This window comes from Lepidochelys kempii, chromosome 14 (genome assembly GCF_965140265.1).
Source record: "Lepidochelys kempii isolate rLepKem1 chromosome 14, rLepKem1.hap2, whole genome shotgun sequence".
NCBI classification, from domain to species: Eukaryota; Metazoa; Chordata; order Testudines; family Cheloniidae; genus Lepidochelys; species Lepidochelys kempii.
The window spans coordinates 3,340,229-3,365,781 of NC_133269.1; the positions used below are offsets into that span (position 1 = coordinate 3,340,229).

The 25,553-nt window shown below is 57.4% G+C and overlaps 3 protein-coding genes across 5 annotated transcripts; 1 reads left to right on the top strand and 2 right to left on the bottom strand.

Annotated features, from left to right (window-relative positions):
- Positions 1-1,108: 1,108 nt before the first annotated feature.
- Positions 1,109-21,198, bottom strand: PDE6G (phosphodiesterase 6G). 3 transcript variants are annotated; one of them, XM_073310372.1, is made up of 5 exons: positions 21,123-21,194; positions 18,469-18,658; positions 3,008-3,213; positions 2,047-2,087; positions 1,109-1,330 (listed from the first exon to the last, which is right to left on the bottom strand). In XM_073310372.1, the coding sequence occupies exons 3-5, from the start codon at positions 3,151-3,153 to the stop codon at positions 1,254-1,256; spliced, it is 264 nt and encodes an 87-aa protein (XP_073166473.1). In that variant the 5' UTR covers positions 3,154-3,213; positions 18,469-18,658; positions 21,123-21,194; the 3' UTR covers positions 1,109-1,253. The 3 variants fall into 3 exon arrangements, with proteins under 3 accessions (XP_073166473.1, XP_073166472.1, XP_073166471.1); XM_073310371.1 differs by lacking the exon at positions 18,469-18,658 and having other exon boundaries at positions 21,123-21,198; XM_073310370.1 differs by lacking the exons at positions 18,469-18,658; positions 21,123-21,194 and adding an exon at positions 12,010-12,345.
- Positions 11,226-13,075, bottom strand: OXLD1 (oxidoreductase like domain containing 1). Its single transcript, XM_073310369.1, has 2 exons — positions 12,967-13,075; positions 11,226-11,986 (listed from the first exon to the last, which is right to left on the bottom strand). The coding sequence occupies exons 1-2, from the start codon at positions 13,039-13,041 to the stop codon at positions 11,507-11,509; spliced, it is 555 nt and encodes a 184-aa protein (XP_073166470.1). The 5' UTR covers positions 13,042-13,075; the 3' UTR covers positions 11,226-11,506.
- Positions 13,212-18,235, top strand: CCDC137 (coiled-coil domain containing 137). Its single transcript, XM_073310367.1, has 6 exons — positions 13,212-13,362; positions 14,465-14,595; positions 15,334-15,544; positions 16,240-16,322; positions 16,837-16,916; positions 17,310-18,235. Exons 1-6 carry the CDS (start codon positions 13,277-13,279, stop codon positions 17,520-17,522), a joined length of 804 nt encoding a protein of 267 aa, XP_073166468.1. The 5' UTR covers positions 13,212-13,276; the 3' UTR covers positions 17,523-18,235.
- Positions 21,199-25,553: the final 4,355 nt, after the last annotated feature.

A 25,553-nucleotide genomic window follows, 5' to 3' on the forward strand; every position in this document is an offset into this window, starting at 1 on the left:
TGCCCAGTGTGCTGGCTGGCTGGCTGCCCCGGCCCTGCCACACCCTCCCCTTCCAGCACAGCTGACTCAGAGGCTCCCAGGTTCCCAGTTCCTTCCCCTCCCGCTCCCAAGGGCAATCTCCAGGTGACTAATGTTTGCCCAGCACTTGGAGGATGTGGAGTGCTCAATTAGGGCTTTGTGCTGAGTGGGAAACTGCCCCAGCTGCTCCCTCTGCCTCGCCTCTTGGATCAGCTGTATCAGTTATCTGTGAGCTCCCAGCTTCCAGAGCCCCTTCCACAAGCAGCTCCTCTCAAATCAATAGACTTCTGTGCACACCACGAAATGCCTTGAACCTTGGCCCCCTCTCTGGTCACCCAAGCAGCCAGGGTTTATGCTACCTCTGTGGAGCCCACCCCCTGCTCCTTACCAGCAGCCTGCGAGCAGGAAGTTCTCTGCTCCTCCCCATAGGTGGCTGCATTTCCCAAGGGCTGCCTGCTTCTTGCCTGAGAAGCGTGTTTTGAGACAAGGGGCAGGGGAAGTTTTAAGGAGGAGAGCTGCCTGGCCTTGCAGGGGGATGTCTGTCTAAAAGCATTTTCACTGGAAAAGGAGGAGGGGTTGGGGGGGGGTGATGCCTGGGTTTTGGCAAGTGCCAGTCATTAGCCCTGTATAATCCACCCTCTGCAGTTTATATAATGTAAAGCTACCCTGGCTCCTGCCTCCTGCAGAGAGAACCTGCCCAGCCCTAGGCATCTCGGGGCATAGACAGCTGTGAAGAACATCACATAGACAAGGCCGCTAATACACAACAGAGGGAGGATCATTCTACACCTCACACTGCGGACTCGGCACCCCGCATTCCCTCCTGTTTATTTCCAAGGCTGCAGCACCAGTGAAAATTCCAGGGCTTTCAAACAATTAGCACTCATGTTAAATGCCAAATCCCACCGGCCTGGCTCTGGCTTAACTCCCAGCAGGCTGGGCAAGCTAAGAAGTGAAAGAGATTGGTGGTACACAGCATGTCTTGGGAAAACCCTGTGTTAAGCAACATGTCCAAGTGGAGTGGGAGACTCTAGGGTGGAGTAGAGCTGGCTCGGAAAGCACAGAAGCCAGGTAAGACTCAGGACAGATTCAACTAAGCATGTTTATTTTAAAGAGCTTTTTCAGGCTGGTCTCCTCACGAGCTGCAAAAGCAGCTGCATCACCCTCTGTATAAATAGTGACACCTCCGTGGGCTGCCAGGAGACACATGCCTCAATTCTGAGCTCAGGGGCTGGCTAGATGATGCCGTACTGCGCCAGCTCATGGAGTTCCAGGTGACTGAAAGCTTCCCAGGGGCAAATCACGGTGATGTCTGAAAGGGGAAAACCAGAGAGGCAGGGGTCAGCGTGAGCCAGGATCTGGCAGCTGTCTGGGAAAAGCACTCTCCCCAGCACAGCTGCTTGGCACATTGTACCTGCTGTGGGCGCCCCTAGTCCCCGTTCAAATGGGGCTTGTTCCACAGCAGCGCGACCTGCCTTTTCAGTGGAGATCGGTGCCATGGGGCTGGGGGCTGTTTACCCACGGCAGAGCTCTCCCCGTGGCACTCCGCCTTTGTCACCCAGCTGTTCTGGAAGTTCATTCCATGGTGCAGGGGGGAAGGGGGCCTGCCAAAGGGGGAAGGATGGGGCGGCAGAGGGAAGTAAGGCACAAGTTCAAGTCCTGCTTTAGGCCATATTTGAACTTGACCCATGTGTGTGACACCTGGTTCCATTTATCCAGAAGCAAACCCAGCCAGGACATGGCTGGCAGCCACTTCTCAGGAGGGTACCAATGGGGGTGGGGAGCTGCAGGTCAGGGCTGAGCTGTGGGTGGTGAGTCCAGCACAAGCCAAGCTGGGAGTGGTGGAAATGCAGAGTTGGGCAGATATCTGCACAGCTGTGGGCCTCCCCCAGGACTGAGGTGCCTCTGCCGTGTGGGGTGGGGGCGCCCTGGCCCAGGGCTGGCTACAGCTGGTGACGTTAATCTCTCCCTTTCATGTGCAACACATTCCCTATTTCCAAACCAGTCAAGCACCAGCTGCTCGGTTACCTGTTCCCAGCCCCTCCATGCCAGGGATGTCATCACCGAACCTGCAAGGAGAGACACCATTACATCACTCTCCCCGCCCTGGGCTCAGCCTGGAGCATCCCTGACCACCCCCAGTGATCTGTGACCCCCCAGCTCTGCGTGGAGGGGTGTGAGACGAGGGGCTGGACAAAGGGAGCATCTCCAGCACATACCCCTCGCTGGCCAGAAACCCAGCCTTGAAAGAGCCCCTTGTTTGAGTCCCCAGCGCCGTAGGGCAGTGGGGTGGCTGCGGCTCTTTGCACCCCAGGGGAGAATGGAGCTCTTGACAGCTCACTCCGGGTGTGGAGCCTTTGCAGAGGACCTTACGCTCACGCCCTATCTGCTCTGCAGAATCCCGCTGCTGCGGTGTCCTGCGTGAACTGCTGAGCCCCAGGCTGGCTGTATCTTCCTGGCCATGGCCAGTGAACGGGCAAGAGGGGCGAGAAGACGTTCACGACTCTGGTTCTCATTTAGCTGCTGTTCGGGGCACTCCTTTCTCTTTGTAAAGCCCCCACCAAGGTCTCCCTGGGCTGGTGCCAGCTGCTCTCTGAAGGGCTAACCTAGCCAGGCTCCCCTCCTGTTGCATTGTTGGACTGTCCTGCCACCCTGACCCGCTCAAGTCCCCTCTAGCCTCACATGGGTTGCCCTAAATTCCACTGTTCGGGGGAGAGTGGATGGGGGCGGGGCTCTGCTGTGACAATGCCCCGCACCTGAGCTCTCTGAGGATTAAATGCTCAGGGGTTCCAGCTGTTCCTCATGGGGGGCAGAGCCCAGGCCCAGAGGTTAGTCCTGGCCAGAAGGGGCTGGCAGCGCACAGAGCCCCTGGGTTAGGCAAGTCACTGCTGGCATATGCAGGGGACCATGCCCTGGCTGCTCACTGGTACTGGGGGGGGGAGGAGAGACCAGACTCTGAGTGAGCAGCACTCCCACCCTACGTGCTCACCCTTGGGTCCCCTTCTTGGGTGGCTTGCTCTTGAACTGCCTGGTTTGCCTCTGCTTGAATTTGGGGGGCCCTTTCCTGGGGGTGGCTGGCCCTCCAGTCACCCCAGTGGCTGACTTGATCTCCAGCTTGGGGGGCTCCAGGCTCATGGCTGCGGTGGGGTGTCAGCTGCTGGTGCAGTCCCCCTGGCTCCAGGTCCCGGCTTCTCCCTGCAGGCCACAGGTTTGGAGGCAGAAAGAAGGAAAGACAATTGGCCATGTGAAGGGAGCAAGGAGATGGCGGCCCACGGTGCCCGCTGAGACAGGCCACCAATGCAAACGTCCTATGGCGTTCCTGGGTGGGCTAGCAGCAGCTGGAAGGGGATCTAGATGCACAAGTCTCTATGCCTGACCCAGCCCGCTTAGCCAAGTGTGTAGCAGCGGGCTCCTCAACCCAGCTGCCGCTAGAGGGGGGACACAGCGGCACCCTACGGGTGTGGGTCACCCAAGGCTGCTCGCTCCTGGGAGCAGAGAATGTGGGTGCAATGTGGGTGGTGCATGGGACCACAGCTCCCTCTAGTGGCTGACTCACTGACTGACAGCCTGTTACCGCTGTTCCTTGTGGGGCAGGGGGATGTGCTTTCTGGTGCTCAGCAGCCACAGTTCAGTCCCCACCCAGGACAGAGATTTTCAGTGCCCGCAAGGGGCTGTAGCCACCCAGCTCCTGGGAATGAATGGGAGCTGGGTGGCCAACCCCCAGTCAGCTCTGGTCAGGGGGCTGGTGCATACAAGAGGCCAAGGACAGTGCTGGCTAGCTGGGGAGTGGGAATGCAGACCCCTCCCATGCCCTTTAAATGAAAGTTTTAGCCACTCACCAGCCCAGAGTGGGCCAGGGCTCTGTTCCATGGCTCAGTGACCCATTTGCCAGGCCCCCCGCCCCTGCTGCAGAAGAAAAGCTCCTGCAACCTTGGAATTAGCTCAGCTCAGACAGCTCTAAGCTCATTATTGCAAGGACAATGACGGCACTAGGGAACATGGGACAAACCGGGGGCTTTAGTGTTTATTTCTTTAGACAACAAATCCCTGAAGTTACAACTATTTGCTCCTTCTCCCCCGGCCCCCAACGTCCCGACTCCCATGCCAAGCCTGTCGGGAACCTGGGGGCAGAGAGGGCTGAATGAGTCTGGGCGGCTCTTTGCTGGGTGCTGTTATTGCTTCTGACACTGGGTGCTGGGAGCAGCTGGTGTCCTAGCAAAGGGAAGATCTGAGCGTGCAAGGTCAGCTGGCTGCTGGGACCAGCACTGTGCAGAGGTCTCTTCCTGCCCGTTAGTGCTCAGAAAGCCCTGGGGCCCCACGCTTAGCTGTGTACATGGTGGATAATGTACCACAGCTTGTTAACAAGGACGGGAGCAGCACCTGTGTGGGACTGAAATGTCCCTGCTGGCTTGTTTTAAACTGTGTGTTTGCAAGGACAAAACACGTCCTTTCTCCCTGGGACTGCGGGCCCTGAAGTCTGTGCTCCAAGGCCCTGATCCAGCACATTTATCAGTATGGACTGCTGCAAGCACGGGCGTTATTGGGCCCCAATTGAGCTAAAAGTCGTATTTAAAAAGACAAAGATCCAGGTCTACAGATAATGCGTCGCAAGATTAGCATTTGAAATGAGCTCTCAGAGACCATTCGTTGTGGATGCTGCTGTTGGCATGTCCGTTCTCTTGGGCAGTGAAAATAGCCTAGTCGAGAGACGGTTTGATCATGTAATGAAAGACTGTCCCCCGCTGCATACCCAACAAGGGCAGAATTAAGGTTACATAGGCAAGCTTAATTCTGGCATTTTCTAACTTTTGAGGGCAAGGACGGAGCTGTTAGGAGATAAATATAAAGGGACATGATAAAAGAATACAACATAATGACTATAATGAAAATACAGGTAGGTGGCTTCAATGTATCCTTCTGAGCACAAGAAGAAGCCACTCAATCAGCAAAAAGCAGCAGATTTAAAACCAATCTGAGGAAATAGTTTACACGGGGCCCAGTTCTTCCACAGAACTCATTGCCACAAGACGCCATTGAGGCCACAAGCTCAGCTGGACTCACAAAAGACTGAATGCTTCTGTGGGTAATGAAAACATCCAGGAGTTAAAAACAATCCCCCACTCCCAAGGTTTGGAAGGGCCCTAACCCTTCATGTTTCAGGGCATGAACTGACCTTTGAAAGGAATAGGTGGTGGAAGTGTTATTCTATAATTGCCTGGGGGTAGAGGGAGCTTCTGAAAAAGCTGGGGCTGGCCACTGGGGTAGATGGATCTCTGCTCTCGTCCAGCCTGCCAATTTGTGGGTTTCTGCACTCCGGTCGCCCACCTTAATGCTGCTCTTTTACTAGTAGCTGTGCGGGACCCAGTGATTGCACTATTAGTTCCCGTGAAACATGAGACCGGTATAATGGGGGGAGTGCAGCACCCCATGACTTCTCCTCCGGCCCGATCGTACCTGGGAACCCAAACTCGCCTCCATGTTGCCAGCTCTCATGGTTTGATCACAAGTCTCAGAGCTGGTGTTTTTCTTCAAGCCCCAGTCCCCCTGCATCATGTCATTACACAGGAATTTCAGCATAGTAATTTTCGAGCCCTCACGGTGGCATACGAAACACAAACCCTAGAGGCTCAAAGACCAGAGAAGGAATAAAAAAAATCCTCCCCCATTTATTATTTTTTAAATCATGATTTTTTAAGCCAATCTTGTATTTTTTTGGGAGGGCAGGGCGCTGACTCATGGTTTCTTGAATGCTCGGGGTGGGTAAATTACTATCATTCCATTGTGTCTAATGGAGGGGCTTCTGCAGCAGTGTCACCCTTCTGTCCCCAAGAAACGTCTCAGTTCTGGGACGTGTTCCAGCGTGAAACAAGCAAAGTATTGACAGTTACAGTCACTCCCAAGTAAAACCACAGGCAATTTAGCAAGGCAGATATAATTTGTGAAAGGAGAGATGAGTTTCTAAAGGCCAGACAGAATACAGAATCGTAGAATATCAGGGTTGGAAGGGACCTCAGGAGATCATCTAGTCCAACCCCCTGCTCAAAGCAGGGCCAATCCCCAATTTTTGCCCCAGATCCCAAAATGGCCCCCTCAATGATTGAACTCACAACCCAGGGTTTAGCAGGCCAATGCTCAAACCACTGAGCTATCCCTCCCCCCAGGGCTAGTCTCCCAAAGCCCGTGGGCTAGTATGCTATCCCGCAAGCAGCCCTCCCAGGTTACTCAATAGCCGACTAGTCCCTGGGCATTGAGAGGCCGGATTCTAGCCCCTAGTGTTTATTTCTCGTGGATAAATGATCCGAGTTACGAGGTGCCTCCAATGAAGCTTGAGTCTTCAACAGGGAGTGCTGTTTCCAGCCCCTTTACATCCATGAAGCCTGTGAGGGATTTCAGCAACCCCCTGACCAAGCCACCTGTGCAGTTACTATCTGTTCACAAACGCCGCCCCTTCCAAAGACTGTCCTCCTGGCTTCCCCAGCTGCGGGGCATCTCATTCCCCTCGCTCTGTGTTCTGTGATCAGTGGCATTCCCTTCCGTTACCAACACCTCTCACGTGGGGGGGGGTCTGGTCTACCAGGCTGGAAAGGGACCCGGGGCTGCGAGTCAGGAGACTTGGATTCTAGCCTTGCCTTTGCCATATCCTGGTTACATCACTTCACTGTGCTCTTCACCCCACTGGCTGGCTGGCGTAGTCAGACTAAGCGGTGTGCGTGCTGAGCAGCCCCTAGCACACCGGGGCTCTGATCTGGCCGGGGGCCGCTAGGTGCTATTTCAGTGCGGATAATGAAGTTAAGCACAGGTGGAATCTATTAAGCAGTGTCCCGGGCAATAGTACAACATGTGCCTGTTTGCAGGATGGGGCCAGGGTCAGCAGCTGTTGCGGTTCCCCTCTCTAACAAGGCCAGTTTAACTACTGGCTCAGAAACATTTGGGGACTGATTCACAGCCACTGAAGGCAGTGGGAGTCTTCCCATCAGCTCAGGGGCTTTGGAGCAGGCCCTCAGCACCTAAATCCACAGCAAGCCAGAGGGAAAAAAACTCTGCAAACAACTGGACAAGTTTGTGTATCCTTCCTCCTCTGCAAATCCCCAGAGCAGCGCTAATCCGAGCAGGGCTGTTCTCCTGGGTGGCAGGGCAAGATATCAATATTTCTGCAGATACTAGCCGTGGGCTAGCAGGCCTGATGGGGCTGACAACAGCCCCAAGTGGGCGGGAGGAGTCCCCCTCCGTTCCTTAGAGGGGAAACGACTTGCTCTGTAACAAATGATTGCAAGGAGAAGGGGAACGGATCGACACTTGGGGCTCCCCTGGCAAGAGCAGCCAGTCAACACTCTCCCTTTCAAAACATTTTTCAACAAAAACCAGCATTTTTGCAAAAGGAACATTTCCCTTCTATCAGAAATTTTCTAGGACCTGCCCCCCCCAACCCCGTTTTCAGGGGTTTTTCCTTCCTCAGGATCCACCCACCCCACTTCCCAGTTTGCAACTGGAAAAGGGGAAAGAGCAAAAAACCAAAACATTTCAGTTAAAAAGAATCCCAGAAAATTAATGTTTTAAAGATTTTCTCTGAAAAAACACCCATCGTGACCAACTCCGATCCTGAGCCTTTGTCTGACCCTCGGAAACAGACCGAGCTGCCCAGAGGTTTGCTAGGGACACTTGGCTGCTCCTTCAGCAGGCTGGAAGTACGACGACAGCTTAGAGCACCCCAGCTATTTTGGTTCTTCGGCGTCTGTCCAGACTAGCTACCTTGGACCATTTCACGCCAACAGCCTGATAAGGTTCGAGTCCATCCCGCACTGGCGAATGGCACCACGGCCTAGAATAACGACTCCCTTCACCTCTCCAAACTCCTCGGATCACTTGGCATCCACAGTGGAGGGACCGACTAGATTTTTAAAGACCAAGGAAAGGAACCACAGTCTCACGCAGGGTGGCAGAAGTAGACAGGCAGGGACATAAGCAAGATGGAGACTGGAGCACAATGACGCCTTACGTAAGAAGCTGAGGAACAGCAGCACTTGGTGTATTCAAAGTAGAGGGGATTACTTACCCCACTGCAGATGTTTCACAGGGCCAGCTGCACTGGGCTGGTGCTAGCCCCAGCCAGCTGTGACTGTCAGCGATGGGTCCGTGTCCTATAGACGACACTCTGGATGGTTCTTGCGGGCCGGTGGGTTTATTCTGCTCCTGGATAATAGGATTATGACCCTTCCTTTAAAATGGGTAAGCTGATTTAATTTCTAATGGTATGTACATCGTTTGGGGTGGGTGAGAGGAGCATGTGGGTGAGAGAGGGGCGTTGGGGTAATGCTATTGTAACACGCTGTCCGTTCCCGCCCATTTGATTGTGCATTTTATTGTTCCACAGGGGCATTTGCTCAACTCTCTGGCTCTGTGCAATATTTCAGTGTGCAGTGCTGTGTTTGGGGCAGAATAATTCTTAGCAAATAATTTATCGGATGGATTTTGCCTCCTCTTCAGTCTAGAAGCTTGTTGTTGGGAGATCCCTGGCTGGCAATCAACGACCCAGGAGTTCCCGTGAGCAGACTTCAGCCTGCAGCTCGACCGTCACAAATATTCCAGACAGCGGAGCTAGTCTGAGCGCAGGATCCTTGACTGACCCTGTCAGAACCTGCTGTCCCAGCTGTCAATTTAAAACGTGCTTTGCACAAATCTGCAATACTGGGGTCCAATGGGCCGATTCTCAGAACCCTTCTGCCATCAACCACATTTGCTAGAAGACCATGCAAAGCGCCTGCAACGGGGCTCAAAAAGTGGGCCCAGATCTTTGCAGTGTTCACCAAGCTCTGCCTATGGGCACATGACATTTCCCTTTCCGACTTATGTGTATTGCCCTATGGTTAGAGGGCTCACCCCTGGATCCCGGCCTGCTGCATGCACATGTATTCAGACAGCCCGAAGAGCACACAAGCGGAGCAAAGACATTAATTAATAGCAGATAAAGTGCAATTAGCGTGACACCAAACAGACCAGGAGACGAAGTCCCTGCCCCGAGCTTCTTACAAGACAGAAAACCCCCTGATAACAAGGGATGGGCCCCAGATTCAGCTCATATGGATCCCAAGCTACTGTCCGATCTTGAAAAACAGTGAGGTCACCAAGGGCCTGGGACTCTGGGATGCTACCCCCTACGGCAGCATCCTCCTGGCCGAGGCTAGCAATGTTGTAAGGCCCCCTCCTGGGCAGATGAAGTCAATGGAAGCCGCAGGGCCCTGAGCCACCTGGAAAAAAAAAATCGGACTACTCACTTAGCAACCAAGCATGGATTCAGGTGCCTCCCTTTGCAAATGCTGGCCGCAGGCACTAATGCAAAGGCCGGTCGTCACTGCTGGGTGATTTGCTGTTTGGTATTCTTAGGAACCTAGGAATTGCCAGGGTGGAGCAGAAGAAATGGGGGAGGGATAGCTCAGTGGTTTGAGCATTGGCCTGCTAAACCCAGGGTTGTGAGTTCAATCCTTGAGGGGGCAATATAGGGAACTGGGGCAAAAATTGGGGATTGGTCCGCTTTGAGCAGGGGGTTGGACTAGATGACCTCCTGAGGTCCCTTTCAACCCTGATATTCTTAAAAAAAAAAAAAAAAAAAAGTCCACCAAGTTCATTCCCAGGTGCTCGACCGCGGCCACTGCTAGCTGCTGGCTCCATAGTGGGCATGTTATTCCTTATCTGTCCACTGGGGAAGTTTCTTCCTATCCCCTAGTAGTGAAGCATGAAAGTGGATATCCCTTCCCTGTTTTAATCCTATCACTGTAGGTGTTCCCCATTCTCCATCCGACTGTCTAATCCTTTTCTGACCACTGCTAAGGTGTTGGCCTCTGTGACAGGGAGTCCTATGGGTCAACTGACTATCAAGCATTAAAAAAGTACTTCTGATCACTGCTCAATTTCTTGGAAAAGCAACTCCTTGGTCTTTGCCCAGGTTTCCTGTGGAAGCACCAGTTTGTCTGCTGGATGAGTATCATTCCAAAGCTAATCCCTTTGCACTAAAGCAATTATAAAAAGGCATAATCTCAGTACACTTTAATTGAACTTCAGGCCCTTCCACTAATTACAATTAGTTAGGCTTCAGCAAATAGGATTATGTGAATCCAGGAACGTTTTAAGGACACCAGCTGAACTGGTTACTTGTCTGATAAAGACAAGGACTCCTGTTAATTATTGAGTCCATCTTGAGTTTTATTAGCGCACACTGCTAAACAGCTAGCAGGTCTTAGTGGCACCCGCTTCGTTAGCCAGATTCCGCAGCTGGGGGGAGGGCTGAGTTTCTGTCAAGATTTCATTAAAAACCTCAAACTCTGCAGCCAAGCAGAGCAAGGGCACTGCTCTGGCGCGCTAAGTTTTAGGGCGGCTGGTGCTTTGTGACCCAGACCCCTTAGCAAATGGGAGCAAAATGCTGTCATTTAGCACAAAGAACGTGGGACAGATTCCACCACAGCCTCTATACACCTCTCCAGGGTGCACATGGAGGGGGAGCAGATCTGTGGTGCCCGGTGCGGCAGGAAATTCCACAGGTGCAAAGCCTTGAATCACCCTAAGCAGTTCTGACTCAGCCGCCTTGCCAGGTGTGGTACAGGAGGTGGGGCTGGACGTGTGCAAGGGGAGCCTCTCCAGCACATGCCACTACGGAGCTTCTGTGCTGTGCCAGATGGCACGGCAGCCGCTAGGCAGCTCTTGGAAGGTGCTGCAAATTAGAGCTGCCCTGCAGCTGCTCTTATTTATGCCTGCGCCATTTTGACCATCACAGCAGCCCGGAGGCACAAATGTGGCCCTCCCAGGGAATACTACTGTCACTTGGCGGTTATGCACTAGGCTCTTCAATTCCAGCCACCAAGCAGCTGGGTGAGGAAGCAGTGCATATTCAGAGGGGAACCCAGCAGGCCATGCATCAGGGGAGAGAGAGGAACATTTATCTAGACTACAGCAGGGGTTTTAAAAAGGGCTAAGGGACAAACTCCCAGAGAATGGGGGATTTGGGTGTTGAATTCGTCGTCCCCTTTGGGATTCCCAGCCTAGATGTTAAATATTTTTAAAGCAGCGTACTTCACGTTTTGTCTCACGCTTAACTCAGTAGTTAAGCATGAGACAAAACGTGAAGTAGCAACAGCTAGGAGCCCAGGTCCCGGGCCAGGGCCCCGTCACAGTAGGTGTTGAACAAGCCCAGAACACAAAGGCAGGCCTAGAAGAGGTTCACATTTTTAAGCACACGGGTATGAATTTATTCTCACTCAATTTCTGCCAAGTACTGTAACTCATGCCAATAAATAATGGCAATCCTTTACCAACTAGTGGTCAAGCTGGGTTCTCGAGCCCAGGAACCAAGCTTCAAAGGAGATGGACAAATTATGTTAAATAAGGAGCCTTTTCGGAGAAGGGACAATAAATAAATATGGGCACTTTCTCTCTGGAGTTTGTAGTGCCATGGGAATAGAGGAGCCATGGCAGGAGCCAACAGCTTAAACTGTGCACATCAGTCTTTCTTCATACGGAATCTGATTTCCATCTTTAAAATCATTTTAATGTTCTCATCTTCTATGTGCTTTTCCACAGCGGCTAAGGCCTGTTCTCCCCCATCCTGGTAGTGTTTCAGCAGCTCCTCTGCATATGCAATCCAAACGCAGTTGTGGCAGCCGCTCATACAGCAATTAGTGGGGGGAAGGAGCGTTGGGGGCTTGGAAAAGGGGGGCTCTGTGTCTTTCAAAGGCTCAGAGAGCCCTGCAGCGCAGGGCTCTCCGTCGCTCTGCTGGGGATCAGTCTGAGAGCCATCTCCTCGGGTCTCTGAATGGCTTTGATGGTGGCTAAAATCTGCTTTTGACTGGTCCACGGAAAGTCTCCGAACGCTGCAGAAGTAGCTTTTCAGGTGGTCTCTGCGAGGTAGCCTGTCCCAGAGAGGACACCCACATCTCTGCAGTCTCCAGCGCTCGGTGCACCTGAAGAGTTGTAGATTTACCTGGCAATTAATAACAAACTTACAAGAGAGGTCGAACTGTCACACGCTGAAGGCTCTGTACGGCCGGGTCTGGTCCATCGTCCTGATGGCCATCTGCGCCGATGGGACTATCCACACGGCCCCTGGGGTGGGCCCAGCAGCTCGCCCAGCACCGGGCAAGGCTCGCAGCCGCTCTCACAGCGCCCCGGGCCGCAGGAGCAGCTCGGGTGCGGGGAGGAAGGCAAGAGTCGGCCCACCAAGTGCCCTTGATAATCCCGTACTGGGGATGGAGGAGATGGGTCCAAAGACAGACAGGAGATCCCTCCGCCTCCAAACAGCCTCCTTCCCCTCCAAACAGCCTCCTTCCCCTCCGCCACATACAGCTCTCCTGCTCCAACTTTCCTCCCCCACACAGCCTCCTTCCCCTCCCCCATCCAGCCCCCCCGGTCCCCTCCCCCATACAGCACCCCCGGTCCAACCCCAGCGCTCCTGCTCCCATGCCAGCTCCCCTCCCCCATACAGGCCCCCCCCAGTCCAGCCCCCCCCTGCTCCCATGGCAGCCCCCCCAGTCCCCTCCCCCATCCAGTCCCCCCCCCGCTCCCATGCCAGCTGCCCTCCCCCATCCAGCCCCCCCAGTCCCCTCCCCCATCCAGCCCCCCTCACTCCAGCCCCCCCCCCGCTCCCATGCCAGCTGCCCTCCCCCATCCAGCCCCCCCGGTCCCCTCCCCCATCCAGCCCCCCTCACTCCAGCCCCCCACCCCGCTCCCATGCCAGCTGCCCTCCCCCATCCAGCCCCCCCGGTCCCCTCCCCCATCCAGCCCCCCTCACTCCAGCCCCCCCCCCGCTCCCATGCCAGCTGCCCTCCCCCATCCAGCCCCCCCGGTCCCCTCCCCCATCCAGCTCCCCTCACTCCAGCCCCCCCCCCACTCCCATGCCAGCTCCCCTCCCCCATCCAGCCCCCCCGCAACTCTGCTGCCTCCCAAACAGCCCCCGGTGCTCACCTGGGGACGGGCCCCCGCCGCGCGGCTCCCCCCCGCCAGGCCCCGGCCGCACCGGGCCGCCCCCTGCAGTAACATCCCGACCGCGGCGCCCCGACAACCCGCCTCGTCTCCGCACGAGCGACAGCTTCTTCAGCCAATAGCCGCAGCGGCTCCTCCAGGCGCGAACCAATAGTTGCGGAGGGGGCGGTCCCTGGGGACGCGGACCAATGGGAGCAGGGGACTGGAGGGGGCGGGGCGCCGGGGTCAGCCGGAAGTGGGGCCGTCGGGCCGGGCGAGCGCACGTGGGAGGCGCACGTGGCTCCCGCTCCCGATGGGCAAACAGCCGCCGCCGGGCCCTGCGGGCCGCGCTGCCCGGGGGGAGCCGCGCAAGGGCGGGGCGGTCCCGGCCCGGGCTCGGTATGGGGGCTCGGTATGGGGGGGGGGCCGCTCCGCGGGCTCGGTCTGCAGGGCCGGCCGATGTGCTGCGCCTGTCACCGCCGTGTCTGGTCCCTTCCCTCGGCGGCGATGCGGCCCATCGCGCTGGTGTGTCCGAGCTCGTGCCCAGCACGGGCCCGTGGGCGCCTCCGCCTCCAGCGAGGCCTGCATCCAGCCTCTGAAGGGGGCGACTGGCTGCGCCTTAGGGCCCTGGGGCGCCATCGCCCGCTCTGGTCCTGGGAACTTTGCCGCCGGGCAACCCCCCCCCCCACTTCCCCCCCCCCACTTTCCCCCTCTCCCCCCCGCGCACTGGCTGGGCGGCTCTTGTTTTAGCGGCTGGGAAGGCGACACCCGAGCCCAGCCCCTCAGAGGAGGGGTGCAGTGTTGCGTAGCTGCACGGGATAGGAGAGAGGCGAGGTGGGGAAATAGCCTTTGTTGGGCCAGCTTCTGCTGGGGAGAGAGGTGAGCCGTCCAGCTTACACAGCCATAGGAACGGCCATAGCGGGTCAGACCAAAGGTCCATCCAGCCCCGTACCCTGTCTTCCGACAGTGGCCAGGGCCAGGTGCCCCAGAGGGAATGAGCAGAACAGGGAATCATCACGTGAAACAGCCCCTGTCGCTCATTCCCAGCTTCTGGCAAACAGAGGCTAGGGCCACCAGCCCTGGGCATCCTGGCTAATAGCCACTGATGGACCTATCCTCCCTGAATTTATCTAGTTCTTTTTTGAACCCTGTTATAGTCTTGGCCTTCACAACATCCTCGGGCAAGGAGTTCCACAGGTTGACTGGGCATTGTGAGAAAAAATACTTCCTTTTGTTTGTTTTAAACCTACGGCAGAGCTCCGTAAGCTCAAAAGTTTGTCTCTTTCTGCAACAAAAGCTGGTCCACTAAAACATGTTACCTCACCTGCCTTGTCTCAGCGAGAAGAGGGACAGTTCGATGGATAGACAAACCCAGCTCACTGGGCCTGTTTCTCAGCTCAGACCTTGCCTCCCATTCACCTGGCTGTCAGTGCTGCAGCAGTGAGTTCTGCACCTTTCCCTGTCCCTGATTTTGGACCTCTGTATGTCTCTTCCTTTTCAGCCAAGAGAAGAAGAAAACCAACTCAAAGCCCAAACATCTTGATGAGCAGGAAATCCCCTATCGGCTTCAGGAGCTCATTAAGAGCAGAGAGGAGATGAAAAACCCCAAGAGCAGGAAGAGAAGGAAAGCAGGTAAAGGCCAGCCTCCCCAGGACCTTTTTAACTCACTGGAAAGATCCCATCAAATACAGATGAGGCCTAATTTACACCAGTTATGTTGACTTCACTGAAAATGGCACATGGCCCCACTAAAGGGATCAGACCATAGGTCCCTCCCATTGAATATCCTGGTTCCAGTGGTGGCCAGTACCAGCAAGTAGCAGAGACCCTGCAGGAGGCAGTTCTGGTGTAATCTGCCACCAGGTACTGTTCCTCCTTCCCCTTGTCAGTTGATGGTCATCTTGTGCTCTGACACGGGGGTTTACAGGTCTTCTTAGGAATGAAAAGAAAAGGGTTCCAAATTCCTGGGTCTACCACAGAGGCTGGGCAGGTCATTTAGTTTCTCTGGGCCTCCTTTCCCCACTTCTCGGTCTCTTGCTCTTTGTCAGGTTCTTGGGTGCTGCCGCTGTCGTGATGCCTCACTGATCTCAGACTGGAAGTACTGAGGGAGAGGATTATGATGTACATGACTGTGCAGTATCTTGGAATCTGCTTGGTTCTGTCCAAGCCCAAAGGGGTGCTGAGTGGCAGCATGGGGCTGCAGAGCTGATCCTAACCATCAGAGGAGTCAGGTTCTGTGTCAGCTTTCAGCAGGCGCAGCGGGTGCAAATACCTGAACTAGATCCCGTGTCCCTGGGATTTGTCCTGCCTGGGATGGGTGGTGCCCTCAGATCCTTCTTCTGGCTAATGCTGTTGTGATCTTGGCTGCAGTGAGCAAAAGGAAGCCTGTGACCCCGGATCCTGCAGCCCAGGGTGATATTCCCGTGCCCAAGTTCAGGAGGCGGAAGCAAGAGTCGGTGTCGGCTTACATCCAACGCATGGAGCAGGAAACCCAGCATGTCCTGTTTCTCACCAAAAACCAGCTGCAGCGCGAGCCTGAGACTGAGGAGCCGGCCCCGGAGAAGTCACAGAGGAAGAAGGAGTAGGTCTGGGGGGGGAAGCTCACGCCGAGGCCAAGGGAATGCTTTGATGTTGCTGGGCAGGGCCCAGTCATGGCTCCTAAAGGCTGCAGCAGGGGCTTGCCTGAGCAGCAAATGCAGAATCAGCTCCTGCCTTCAGAAATCGCTACTTATCCTGTTGGCACTGGAGTTGCATTACTGAGGGGAGGGGAGGGGAGGGGAGGGGAGGGGAGGAGACAAAGCCAGCCCCGAGAGGGAGCAATTAACTGACACCAGCCGTGGCAGAGACTGGTCCTATCCTCCCCCTGGGGCCCATACAGCAACTTTCCCTTCTGGGGGCAGCACCGTCCATCACTCAGCCATCCAGCAGCTGGTACTGAGCTCACGCACGGCAGACCCGTTCTGAGGAGGCTGCTGCACCTGCATGACACCCAGAGGGCTGGGGTGGGGATTGTACCCCTGGAGGTGAGGGAGTGGAGTTCTCAGCTCTTAATGGGATAGTGTCAGGTTAAGATCAGGGGCCCCCGGTGCGCAAGGTGCTGCACACACAAGTAGTAAGACACGCCCCCTGCTCTGGAAGCTCACAGTCCGAGTCAGGTTTAAATCCTGCAGATGGGTCTGTTCTAATCAGAGCATTAGCACCCTTCCTCCCACCCCCAGCACCCTTTTTTTAACCAGCTCTCCATCCCCTCTAAATGACCCGGCTCGGCATCCTTAGATTTCAGAATAAACGACTGGAGAAAATGCAAAAGAAGAGAGAGGAGAAGAAAGCGGCGATGCTGGAGAAGGCCTTGTTCCAAGGTAGGCGCGGGTACAGATCGGCAGTGCTGCTCTGGCTCTGGGCAGCCCTGGCTCTCCTGCAGACCCCTCACCCTGGGTATGGCCCCGGGAGAGGGGTGTAGAGGAGGTTTGCGTTACCTGAAATTTGCTCCCAAGTTCTCTTGCTTCCTTGGCTCCCCGTTTTCCTGGCTCCATGATGGGCTGCATGCGCCCAAGGAGCTTCCTGGGAACACACTGTGGGGCCCAGTCAATAGTTTGCGGATCGGGTGGTACTTCCTCCAGCCTGCCTCATGAAATGCTGCAGGCAGATCCTTGTGAGGCTTGGGATTCTGCTTCACTCCCTGAGCTGTGCTGTTCTGCAGTGCTGTTCAAAGCACCTCTCCCCAGAGGCGGCTGCACTTCAGCAGCAATCACTGTATATGCAGGGTCTTTAAAGAGCTCTGGGGTGGTGGGAGCTGTTGGGAGTGTCTGCTGGCTCACACCACGGCCGAGATCTCAAGCAATGTCTGTCTCCTCCCCTGCCCCTTCCTTTCAGATCCAGTTCAGTTTGGCGAGGTCGCCATGCAGCCACCAGCGCTTACGGTGAAGCCCAGAAAGGGGGTAATCAAAGAGAAGGTAAGCTGTTGCGTCCCATCTCATTTCAGCCCTGGGCTTGTCTCCCAGCTCTGCCAGTGCTGCTCAGGCTGACCCCCACGTCTCAGCCCAGGTCTCTCTTGAGCAGATCTTGCAAGTTGTAGGGTTGCCAGACTCTCTCGCCACGGCCCTGGGATTTGAAGCCAGCTCTCCAGCAGGATGAAAGCGGAGTGGCACCAACCTGTTGGCACTACAGGGCTTCTTGAGCTTAGTAGGAATTTTGACAGTAGAGACTTGGAAGCTCCTGGCATCAGTCGCTGCCCTTTGGCAGGTGCCTTCTCCCTGCACCCCGCTCTGCGGTGGGCTCTGTCCCTGGTTGACCCTCTGTCCCTTAACATGTGTCGAGTCTCAGCGGCTGTCTTTCCATTTCTGTAGGCTGGTCCGAGGCAGCTCCTGCTGACGGCTCTCCTGGCTCCCGGCCTTGTGGCTCCTGTCCGCAAAGCTGCCCCCTTGTCCCTCGCTCGCCAGCGCATCGTGGAGGAGGAGCGGGAGAGGGTCATCCAGGCCTACAGGGACATAAAGAAACGCAGACAGCAGCAGGTGTCCGAGAGCTGTCTCGTGGGGGACAAGCTGGAGAAGCCACTCTGAGCCCTCTGGCGGCCAGTGCCGTCCTGGGGAAGGTGACGTGGCTTTGGTCTCTGTACATGTGGGGATGGATGCTGATGTGGTGAGAGGTGTCCACAGGTGCTCCAGGGATCTGCTGTATGGGGAGCAACCCTCCCCAGACAGTCTGACTGAGTCATCAGGACACTGGCCCATGAGCACAGGATCTCACAGCCCCTCCCTCAGCGTGTGGAGCACAGGGCTCGTAGCCAAGCACTGACAGCAGCTAGCCCCTCACCTGGTGCAACGTGCTGCATCAGGCCCCAGAACTCTGCCCCCTTCCTGCCAGAGCAGAACCACCTGTGACGGGAGGGTGCAGGTCACTCCCGTGTCTTTGGGATCAGTCCTTGTCGCTCGCAGGCCCAGCCCAGCGGCGACACCGTGTTAGCGGCAGGAGGCAGGCGCGGTGCCGTGGCTTGGGCTGTGTGCGGAAGGAAGGGTAAAGGGAGGCGCTCAAAAAGCCCATTTGTGCCCATGCATTGCTGCGCTGAGTCGGCGAAGCACCACCTGCCTTCTCGGCCGGGGGAGCTCGCTCTGGGCCAGCTCCCGGAGGTGACGAACCCGCTGATACGAAACACTCTTGAAGGGGCAGTCGCGCGCTGAGCTGCCTCTTGGCTGCGTCCCTGAGCACCTCACCCTCCCTGGGCTTGGGGATGTCTGCTCCTTCAGCCAAACTGAATAAACAGCAGGAACACGAATGGAAATTCACCCCCCCTCATTTCTTCACCCATTTGAACCCCCTTATCCCCGAGCCGGGGGGCGGGGGGGGGGGGGTCCTGCTTCCTTTCCTGCCCTGCAATAGCAACGACTCCCCTGCAGGTGGCAGTCTGCACTCGGCAGCGTGAACCTTGCACGGCCACTGGCCCGCTCCCCTTGGCCTGCATTCCCCAACGTGGGCTTCACTGCTGGCCTCTGGCGAGGGGAGACTCACCTGGATACTGCGCCCACCGCTACAGCCGGGAGAGGCAGCTCTTGCTGGGTGCATGGCTCATTTCATAATGGGAGGCAGGCTGGCCCTGTGCTAACGGCACCGGTTGAAACTGGGGACTCCCGAGTTCTCTCTGCAGCCTCGTTGGGCAACTTGTGGGCTGTGTGTGCCTGTGCCTCAGTTTCCCCAGGTGCTATGGAGAGAACCAGGGTTTGAGGTGGGATTCCCCTAGGCAGTATATGATTCCTGGTCTGACTGTCCTGGGGTGCTAGACAGGGCAGCATGTCTTTGGCCTTCCCCCGCAGGCCTGTCTGTGTGGCACAACAGGGGACCCCATCCATACCCTCCCCTCGCCCCAGATGAGCCTACGTGGGGCTGAGTTCCTACCTCAGTTGCTCCTGAGCCCTCTGTCTCCTGGGTGTACGCTCCTCCTGCAGCTTCTGCCTGTTACTGAGGTTGCTCCTGTGTCCCTGCGGTGGGGTCCCCTTACCCAGCCCCAGACCTGGCGGCCTGCCTCTGCTCCCACCAGGAGAGGTGAGGAAGAGAACAGCTTTGGGGCATTTTCCCAGCAAGCCACTGTTTTGAGTAGGTCCAACACACTCCAAGTTCCCAGCCCTCACCTCCCTGGTTCCTGAGGGGGTTCCCCTCCAGGTTTAACAGTTTTTAATTTGGCTGGGACCCTCCCTTTCTAATCATTGTGCCTCGCTCATCCCAGCTCCCTGGGGAGCTTCTCCCTGGCACTGCTTGGAGGAGCGGGGTGGAGCGGCTGAGCAGAGGACTCTGTATGCAGCAGGGCTGGGGCTCCCCAGGGCGATCTCGTTCCTGAGACCAGAAGCTCCAGTGCCCCTGGGGAGGCGGGTGGCAGCTTGTTTTGGGGGCAGGGCTAAGCTGGGGGGTGTCCTGCTGTTTGCTGGGCCAGACATCAGACTGGTCCCTGCAGAGGCCCCCTGCCTCATCCCCCAGACATGCTCCATCATAAACACGCCGTGGCTTGTACCCCGTTTGAGCTGCTGGGGCCTTGTGCTGGGAGATGGGCCGCGCCCCACCGGCTCCACGCGGCTCTCCAAGGGGTAATTACGGCTGGTGACGGTCAGGCTCTTTCCTGACGCGCTAATCACAGGCCTGGGCATTGCCAGCCCCGCCCCATGGAGACCCATCAGCTCCAGGGCCTCAGCCCCTTGCCTCCACTCCCAGCCCGACTGCAGTGACCTTCCCTGGCTGGCGAGAGGCTCACCTTCTACCCCGGCATGGCCTGCAAAGAGTTGTGGTTGGAGCCTCTGCCAGCATAACCTGGAGCCAGCCCGGGCCTGTGGTGCGTGGGGGCTGGAGATGGGGGGCAGGAAGAAATATTAATCCCTGCAGTGGGGCTCTGGATCTACCTGCTGGATGCCTGCTCCATGCCCTATGTAACCAGCCTAGTGCCCCCAGCCCATGCTCCTGAGGTGGCATTGCCAAGTGAGGTAGCCCAGCAACTTCCCCCCTTCCACCAACTTTCACTCTCTGCCTCCCCCCCTCAGCCCTTTCTCTAGGCCAAGGTTAATGGGCTTACACTGCCCCAGGTTCCCCTGAGCCCTGTCAGCGTGCTGCACCCCCATTCAGCCCAGGGCGTAGCCAACCAGAAGGAGCAGAGCCTGGCTGCTGGGCTGATCTGTGACCCCGGCAGGCTGGCACCTCAGGCCCAGCGCAGAGGGCTCCTTGCACAGCAGCTGTTGATGTCAGAACCGGCTGGGGGAATCCAACCGGCCCTGCGGGCACCTGGGCAGGGGCAGGATTATGGCAGGGTGGGGTCAGCAAGCAGAGGGTGGTTGGCACCTCCCCGTATCAGGCCCACCGAGCCCCTGCACCAAACTCCCCCCTCTGCTCTCCTGGGCAGCGTTCTTTGGCCCTGGCCTGAGCCGGAGCCACGAGACCTGGGCCTGCCAGTCCCCTGCTGCTTCCATAGCTCAGACTGGCGGAGCCGCCGGAGTGGGAAACATATCCCCCGCTCCCCCACCTTTGTCTCTTGCTCTCTGTGTGGGCTGAGCACCTGGGCCGTGCACTCAGCCCTGCCCTGCCCTGGAGCCCAGCGGGGTGGGGCGCCCTGTCCCGAAGTCAGCAAGATGAAGATCTGGCAGCTGCCTGCTGTGCCATGGGGACTTGGCAAAGGCGCCGGCCCAGCGCACCTGGGATCCCCACGCATCTGGCTCCAGGTGGTCCAGCCTCTGCTCTGGGTGTCTATTTGCTGAGGACTGGGACCCGGTGACTGCCCCCTGCCCTGCCCCACTGCAGGGGGCTGCTAGGCACCCCCTAGTGGGCAGCCGTGGCCTAGCAGCTCTCCAGCATTTCCCCCCCTCACCCAGCACCGGGAGGATTGCCAGTGACACAGCTGGGTCAGTCCCCCCCCTCCAAGGTCACCACTGTCCAAACTAAGCATCCCAAGCTGCCTTTACCACAAACAAACCCCTCCTGCCGTCTCCGGGCTATTCCTCAGGCTGCCTTTGGGGCTCAGCTATGCAGCCCCCCTGCAAGACACCCCCCAACCCTGGGCTTCAGCCCCAGGCCCCATATTCCACAGCTAGGTCCTCTGCTTTCCCCCAGGCCACTTCCTACTAAGCCTCTTATATTCTTCCCTGCTTAAGCTGGGTCTCTCCCAGGCCTCCGTGCTCTGAGCAGCCTACCTGGTTCTCCCCCCAGCTGGGCTTCATCACCACTCAAGCCAGCCTCTCCCTCTCTGCTGCAGTCACCTTCTGCCCTTTACAGGGGAGTGACCAGTCCCCTCAGGTGGGGCTTGTTCTGTAATCAGGTTGGCTCAGCCCCTGGCTCTCCAGCCTACGGGACAAGCCCCCGTTACACACGGGACTGTTACTGCCTGGGTTAAGTTCTTTGGGGCAGGGACTCGCTCTCGGTTGTGTGGGTTCCAGTGCCCAGCTCCATGAAGGGCCCCGGCCCCCAGCTGGAGCCACAGGACGCCTACAATACACCTGATGTTTCCCACACCAGTGAAACACTCACCTGACATGACAGCTCGTTTCCCCACTTTTCCAGGGTAATTTGACTGATCGGGACCAGCCAGCTCTGTTCCAGTTGGGCCTCTGGGGAGGTTTCACCAGGGTTCATTCAAAGAGAGTTTTTTCCTTGTGTCTAATGCAGCTCTAGAATTTGGCCGCCGTGTGACACTCCCTGTCCAGACACAGGGCCTGTGTCAGCTGGAGGCTTGACTGGAACAGTTCACTTAGCGCCCGCTGCTTGTGCTCTTGGAAGCGAAGGCTTGGTGGAGCCAAGTATAGTGCAATCCCCCTCCGGCTCCTGGGCTCCCTGCATGCACCACTCAACGGAAGCCCCTCATTTCCCTGAACTGTTACCTGTGTGCATTGGCCTAGCTCCCAGGCCTGCTGGCAGTTCCGTGCTTGGTGCATTTCCATGCTTACGTAGGGACGTTGATGCATCTGCAAACCTTACAGCTGCACTGCAGAAGGCCTGCAGCGAGCAAGGCCCCTTAAGGGAGTACAGGCCCTGGGGCTGCAGCACCCTGGCTCTGTCGTGCTGGTGGGCAAGGAAGGGCCTGTCTGGCTCGGGCAGCAGCTCCATGGATAACAGGGCTTGCTCTGTGCTGAGCAGGTGTCCGTTCTGCTTTCCTCTGCAAACCCGGGGTGAAGTGGAAGGGCCCCTCCCCCAGCCCCGGCCTCTGCAGGTGTTTGTACCAGGTGCAAACAAAGAGGCGATGCCCAGCTCAGAGCAGCAGCTGAAGTTCACCAGGAACAATTACAGGGAGCCCCAGGGGAGATGGAACTCGCTGCGGCTCTTGCTGCTCCTCCAAAGGCACTTCGTGCAGAAGCAGAGCCAGCCCCGGCTGGCAGGGAGACTGCTGGGAAGGGGCCCCCCTGAGAGCAGCCTGTGCCCCCTTGGCAGGCTGCCTTGCTCGTGGGGCTCGCTCAACTCATGCCAGGTTTCCTGCTGATGCTCTGGCAGCTCGGGGGCTCTGGCAGAAGAGCTCGGGGGGGATTGCATGGCACTGTGCAGGTGTGTTCCAGAGAGGCACCCTGAGATCATCCAGCAGGGGTCACTCAGGGGTCGCCCAATGGGAATGAAAAGCTGCGGACCCCAATAGCAGGTGCCCCTGGGGCACGCTCTGCCAGCCACCTTGGGACCGGCCAATTCACTCGCCCGCTGACCCACTTTCTCCTCCAATCAGCAACCAAGGACCAAAGGAAAGAATCCAAAGCGTGGGCACTGCCCCAGAGCCAGGCAGTGAGTGCAACAGCCCAGGCGAGCCTGGGGCTTAGCCCCCTCCCCTGTTGTGGTGGATTCCCCAGCAGGGGTCCCTCTTGGCAAGGGGAGTCACTGGAAGCCGCTCTGCTTCACCCACTGCACCTGGACAAAGGCGGGGCTGCTCAGCCGACCAGCGGAGTGTCACTTTGGCTCGGCTCGTGGTATTTGCACAAAAGATTTCCTGTTGGTATTGATCTGCTTCCCAGCCCCTGCCTACCTGGGCCTGGCCGGCTCTGACGATAGCATTTTGCGTCGCTCCATTCGTGGGTTTTCTTTCAAACGGAAATTCAATGCTGGTGGAAGGTGCTGGGCAGAGAAGCCTGCCGACTGGCGTCCTCTGTCGGCCAAGTAGATACGGGATGGGTAAACAGGGTAAAACGGGCTGGGCCTGGTGCCGCAGGGCCCAGCTACAGGGGTGAGCGGAATCCACATAGCTGTGTTGTCCTTTGCATTCAAGCAATAACATACATTTAACAGCTGTGATTTTTCCCAAGCACTGAGAGCACCGAAAGCCAAGTCTGCTCGGAGCCACAGCCTTCCACCATGGGGGTGACTTTTGGTCTCTGCAGCCGCGCTCTGCAATGGCCTTACTGGACCCTGACATCTCTGCTGTGGCAACGGGGTGCCAGCTAGTGCCCAGGTTTCCCTAGGACGGGCCCTTGGAGCTGGACTGAGAACCACCATTGGCTTCAGGACGTTAGTTAGATTCCAGAAGAGCAGCGGGCAGTGAAAGCGGCCTGGTCTATGGACTAATCTTGAGCCATGTTGAGAAGCTGAAGGGAACATCCCCATCTCTGGTTGGCATTTTCGCACTGGCAGAGGGCATGCTGGAGCCAGCAGCTCCCTGCCGCCTTGGAGGGGGCCTGGCCTATCATTACTGGGGTCACTCCCCCGTGCCCCTCACTCTGCCCATCGTGTCCAAGGGATTGGGTCTGAAGCAATAGAGCCCCAGCAAAGCCGCACTGGCCCCAACCCCGGGCTGTCGCTGGCTGCAGCGGACCTGCCCAGTGCTGTGCAAATAGCCCCTGAGCTGTGCTGTCTGAGATGCCCAGAGACCACGGCTCCCAGTGCTGGCAGGGTGGCCGGATTAGATGGCACGTTACGAGCCCCTCAGCCAGCTGGCTCATTGTTTACTCCCTTCCCTTCTCGCGGCCGGAGCAGTCTGTGCCACGCGAGAGGGCAGGGCCAGAGTCTGCATCAGCTGAGCACAGCCCCCGCGGCCGCTCCTTCCACACCAGCTGAATGAACAGAGCGAGCCCTGCCTGCCTGCCAGGGAGAGGAGCCGTACTGTTCACACCTCTCACCTGCTGGCAGCCCCGGGCGGTCTGCTGCCAGCCCAGGGAGCCCAAGGGCAGGCAGGACAAAGCACCGATCGCCATGTCCAGGAAAGAACAGGCTTGGCAGTAGCCAGGGTGGCAGCCTCTGAGTGCTGATCTACCCTGAAAAATCCACCCCCGAGAGCCAGAGCCACCAACCTAGCCCTACGCACGGAGTGGTTCAAGTGTAGACACAGCCCATGTCAGCCCGAGCCCTCCCCAGGCAGATGAAGGCCTTTCTGAGCAGCTGCTGTAGGTTGAACACAGCCAGGCTAGTCAGATCCGTCTGGAGGGCGTCGGTTCCCCACACCCTCGGTGTATTTACCCCCAACGCTCGGGTCCATCCCTTCCGCCTTCTCCCACTCACCCTGTCCTGAGCAGCCTCCAGGGCCGGGCCTGGCCAAGAAGGGACTAGCTAATGGGAGCAGCGGTTGGGAGCCAGAGTCAACTCAAATAACCGCAGCAGGCTCCTTGCAGTGAGCAGGGCTCTCTGCTCCCTGACGCCCGTCCTAGACATTAGCCAGGGCCCCCCTGCCCAGTGCCTGGCTCCCAGTCCCATGCTCAGCCCCTGCTGGGCATCTTGGCTGGACTCTGGCTTTGTGTGGCTCAGGGTGGAGGGACATAAATGATCCCACGAATGCCAACCGTGGCATCAAAGGCGAGTGCTGAAGGCAGCTGGGTTTCCTGTCCCCTCCACCCTGTGAGTTCCCTGGATGGGCTGCTGGAAAGGGCAGCGTGGTTTGTTTATGAGGCCAGCCCGTGGCCACGAGGAGCTTAAACACACACTCGTTGCTTAGATACCCCCATGCTGCTGGCGAGGTGCCTGGTAAACACCAGCTGGCCGGGGTGCAGGGCTGGGGCGCTCCCATGGCACCCACTTCGTGAGCCTTCGGGCTGGGTCCTGTTGACTCTCGCCTGGCACGCACCTCGCACAGCTGGAGCTGGAGGCTGGGTAGCGGCAGGGAATGGAGCCATGGTGCAGCAGCAGCTGGCTGGCAGGGCACGGTTTGGTTCCCCAGCTGGGGGGATCCATGGGGCTGGGGAATCACTGTGTCCTTGCAAACTAGACCAGGCGAGTCCAGAGCAGCCTGCACCAGGCAACCGACCTAATCCACCTTTCCCAGCTCTGGGCTGTTAATATGTTACCAGAGCCACTGATAACAGTCAAATCCTCCCCACTTCCCTTTTCTGCCCTTCCCCCATAGGACTGGGGGTGAGGTGGGATGTGTGGGTCACTCCAGGGCGGGCAATGCAGGGGCACGTGTCCGCTAGCCTAGTTTGCTTGCCGGCCTGGAGGGTTTAGCTGGGTGCAGTCAGCTCGTTACTGACTCAGATCTGGGCTTTTGGAAAGGGGAATCCAGAAATCGGTGGGGCCCTGGCTCCCAGCCCCCTGCACGGTGGTTAGAGCAGGGCCCCTGGGGTTACGTGGGGCCTGAGTTGAGTCTGGTTTGCCTGGCCAGGGCCATGGCTGGTTTAAAGATTTCCAAGTGCACAGAAAACATAGCAGCCATCGTTGGTGCGGCC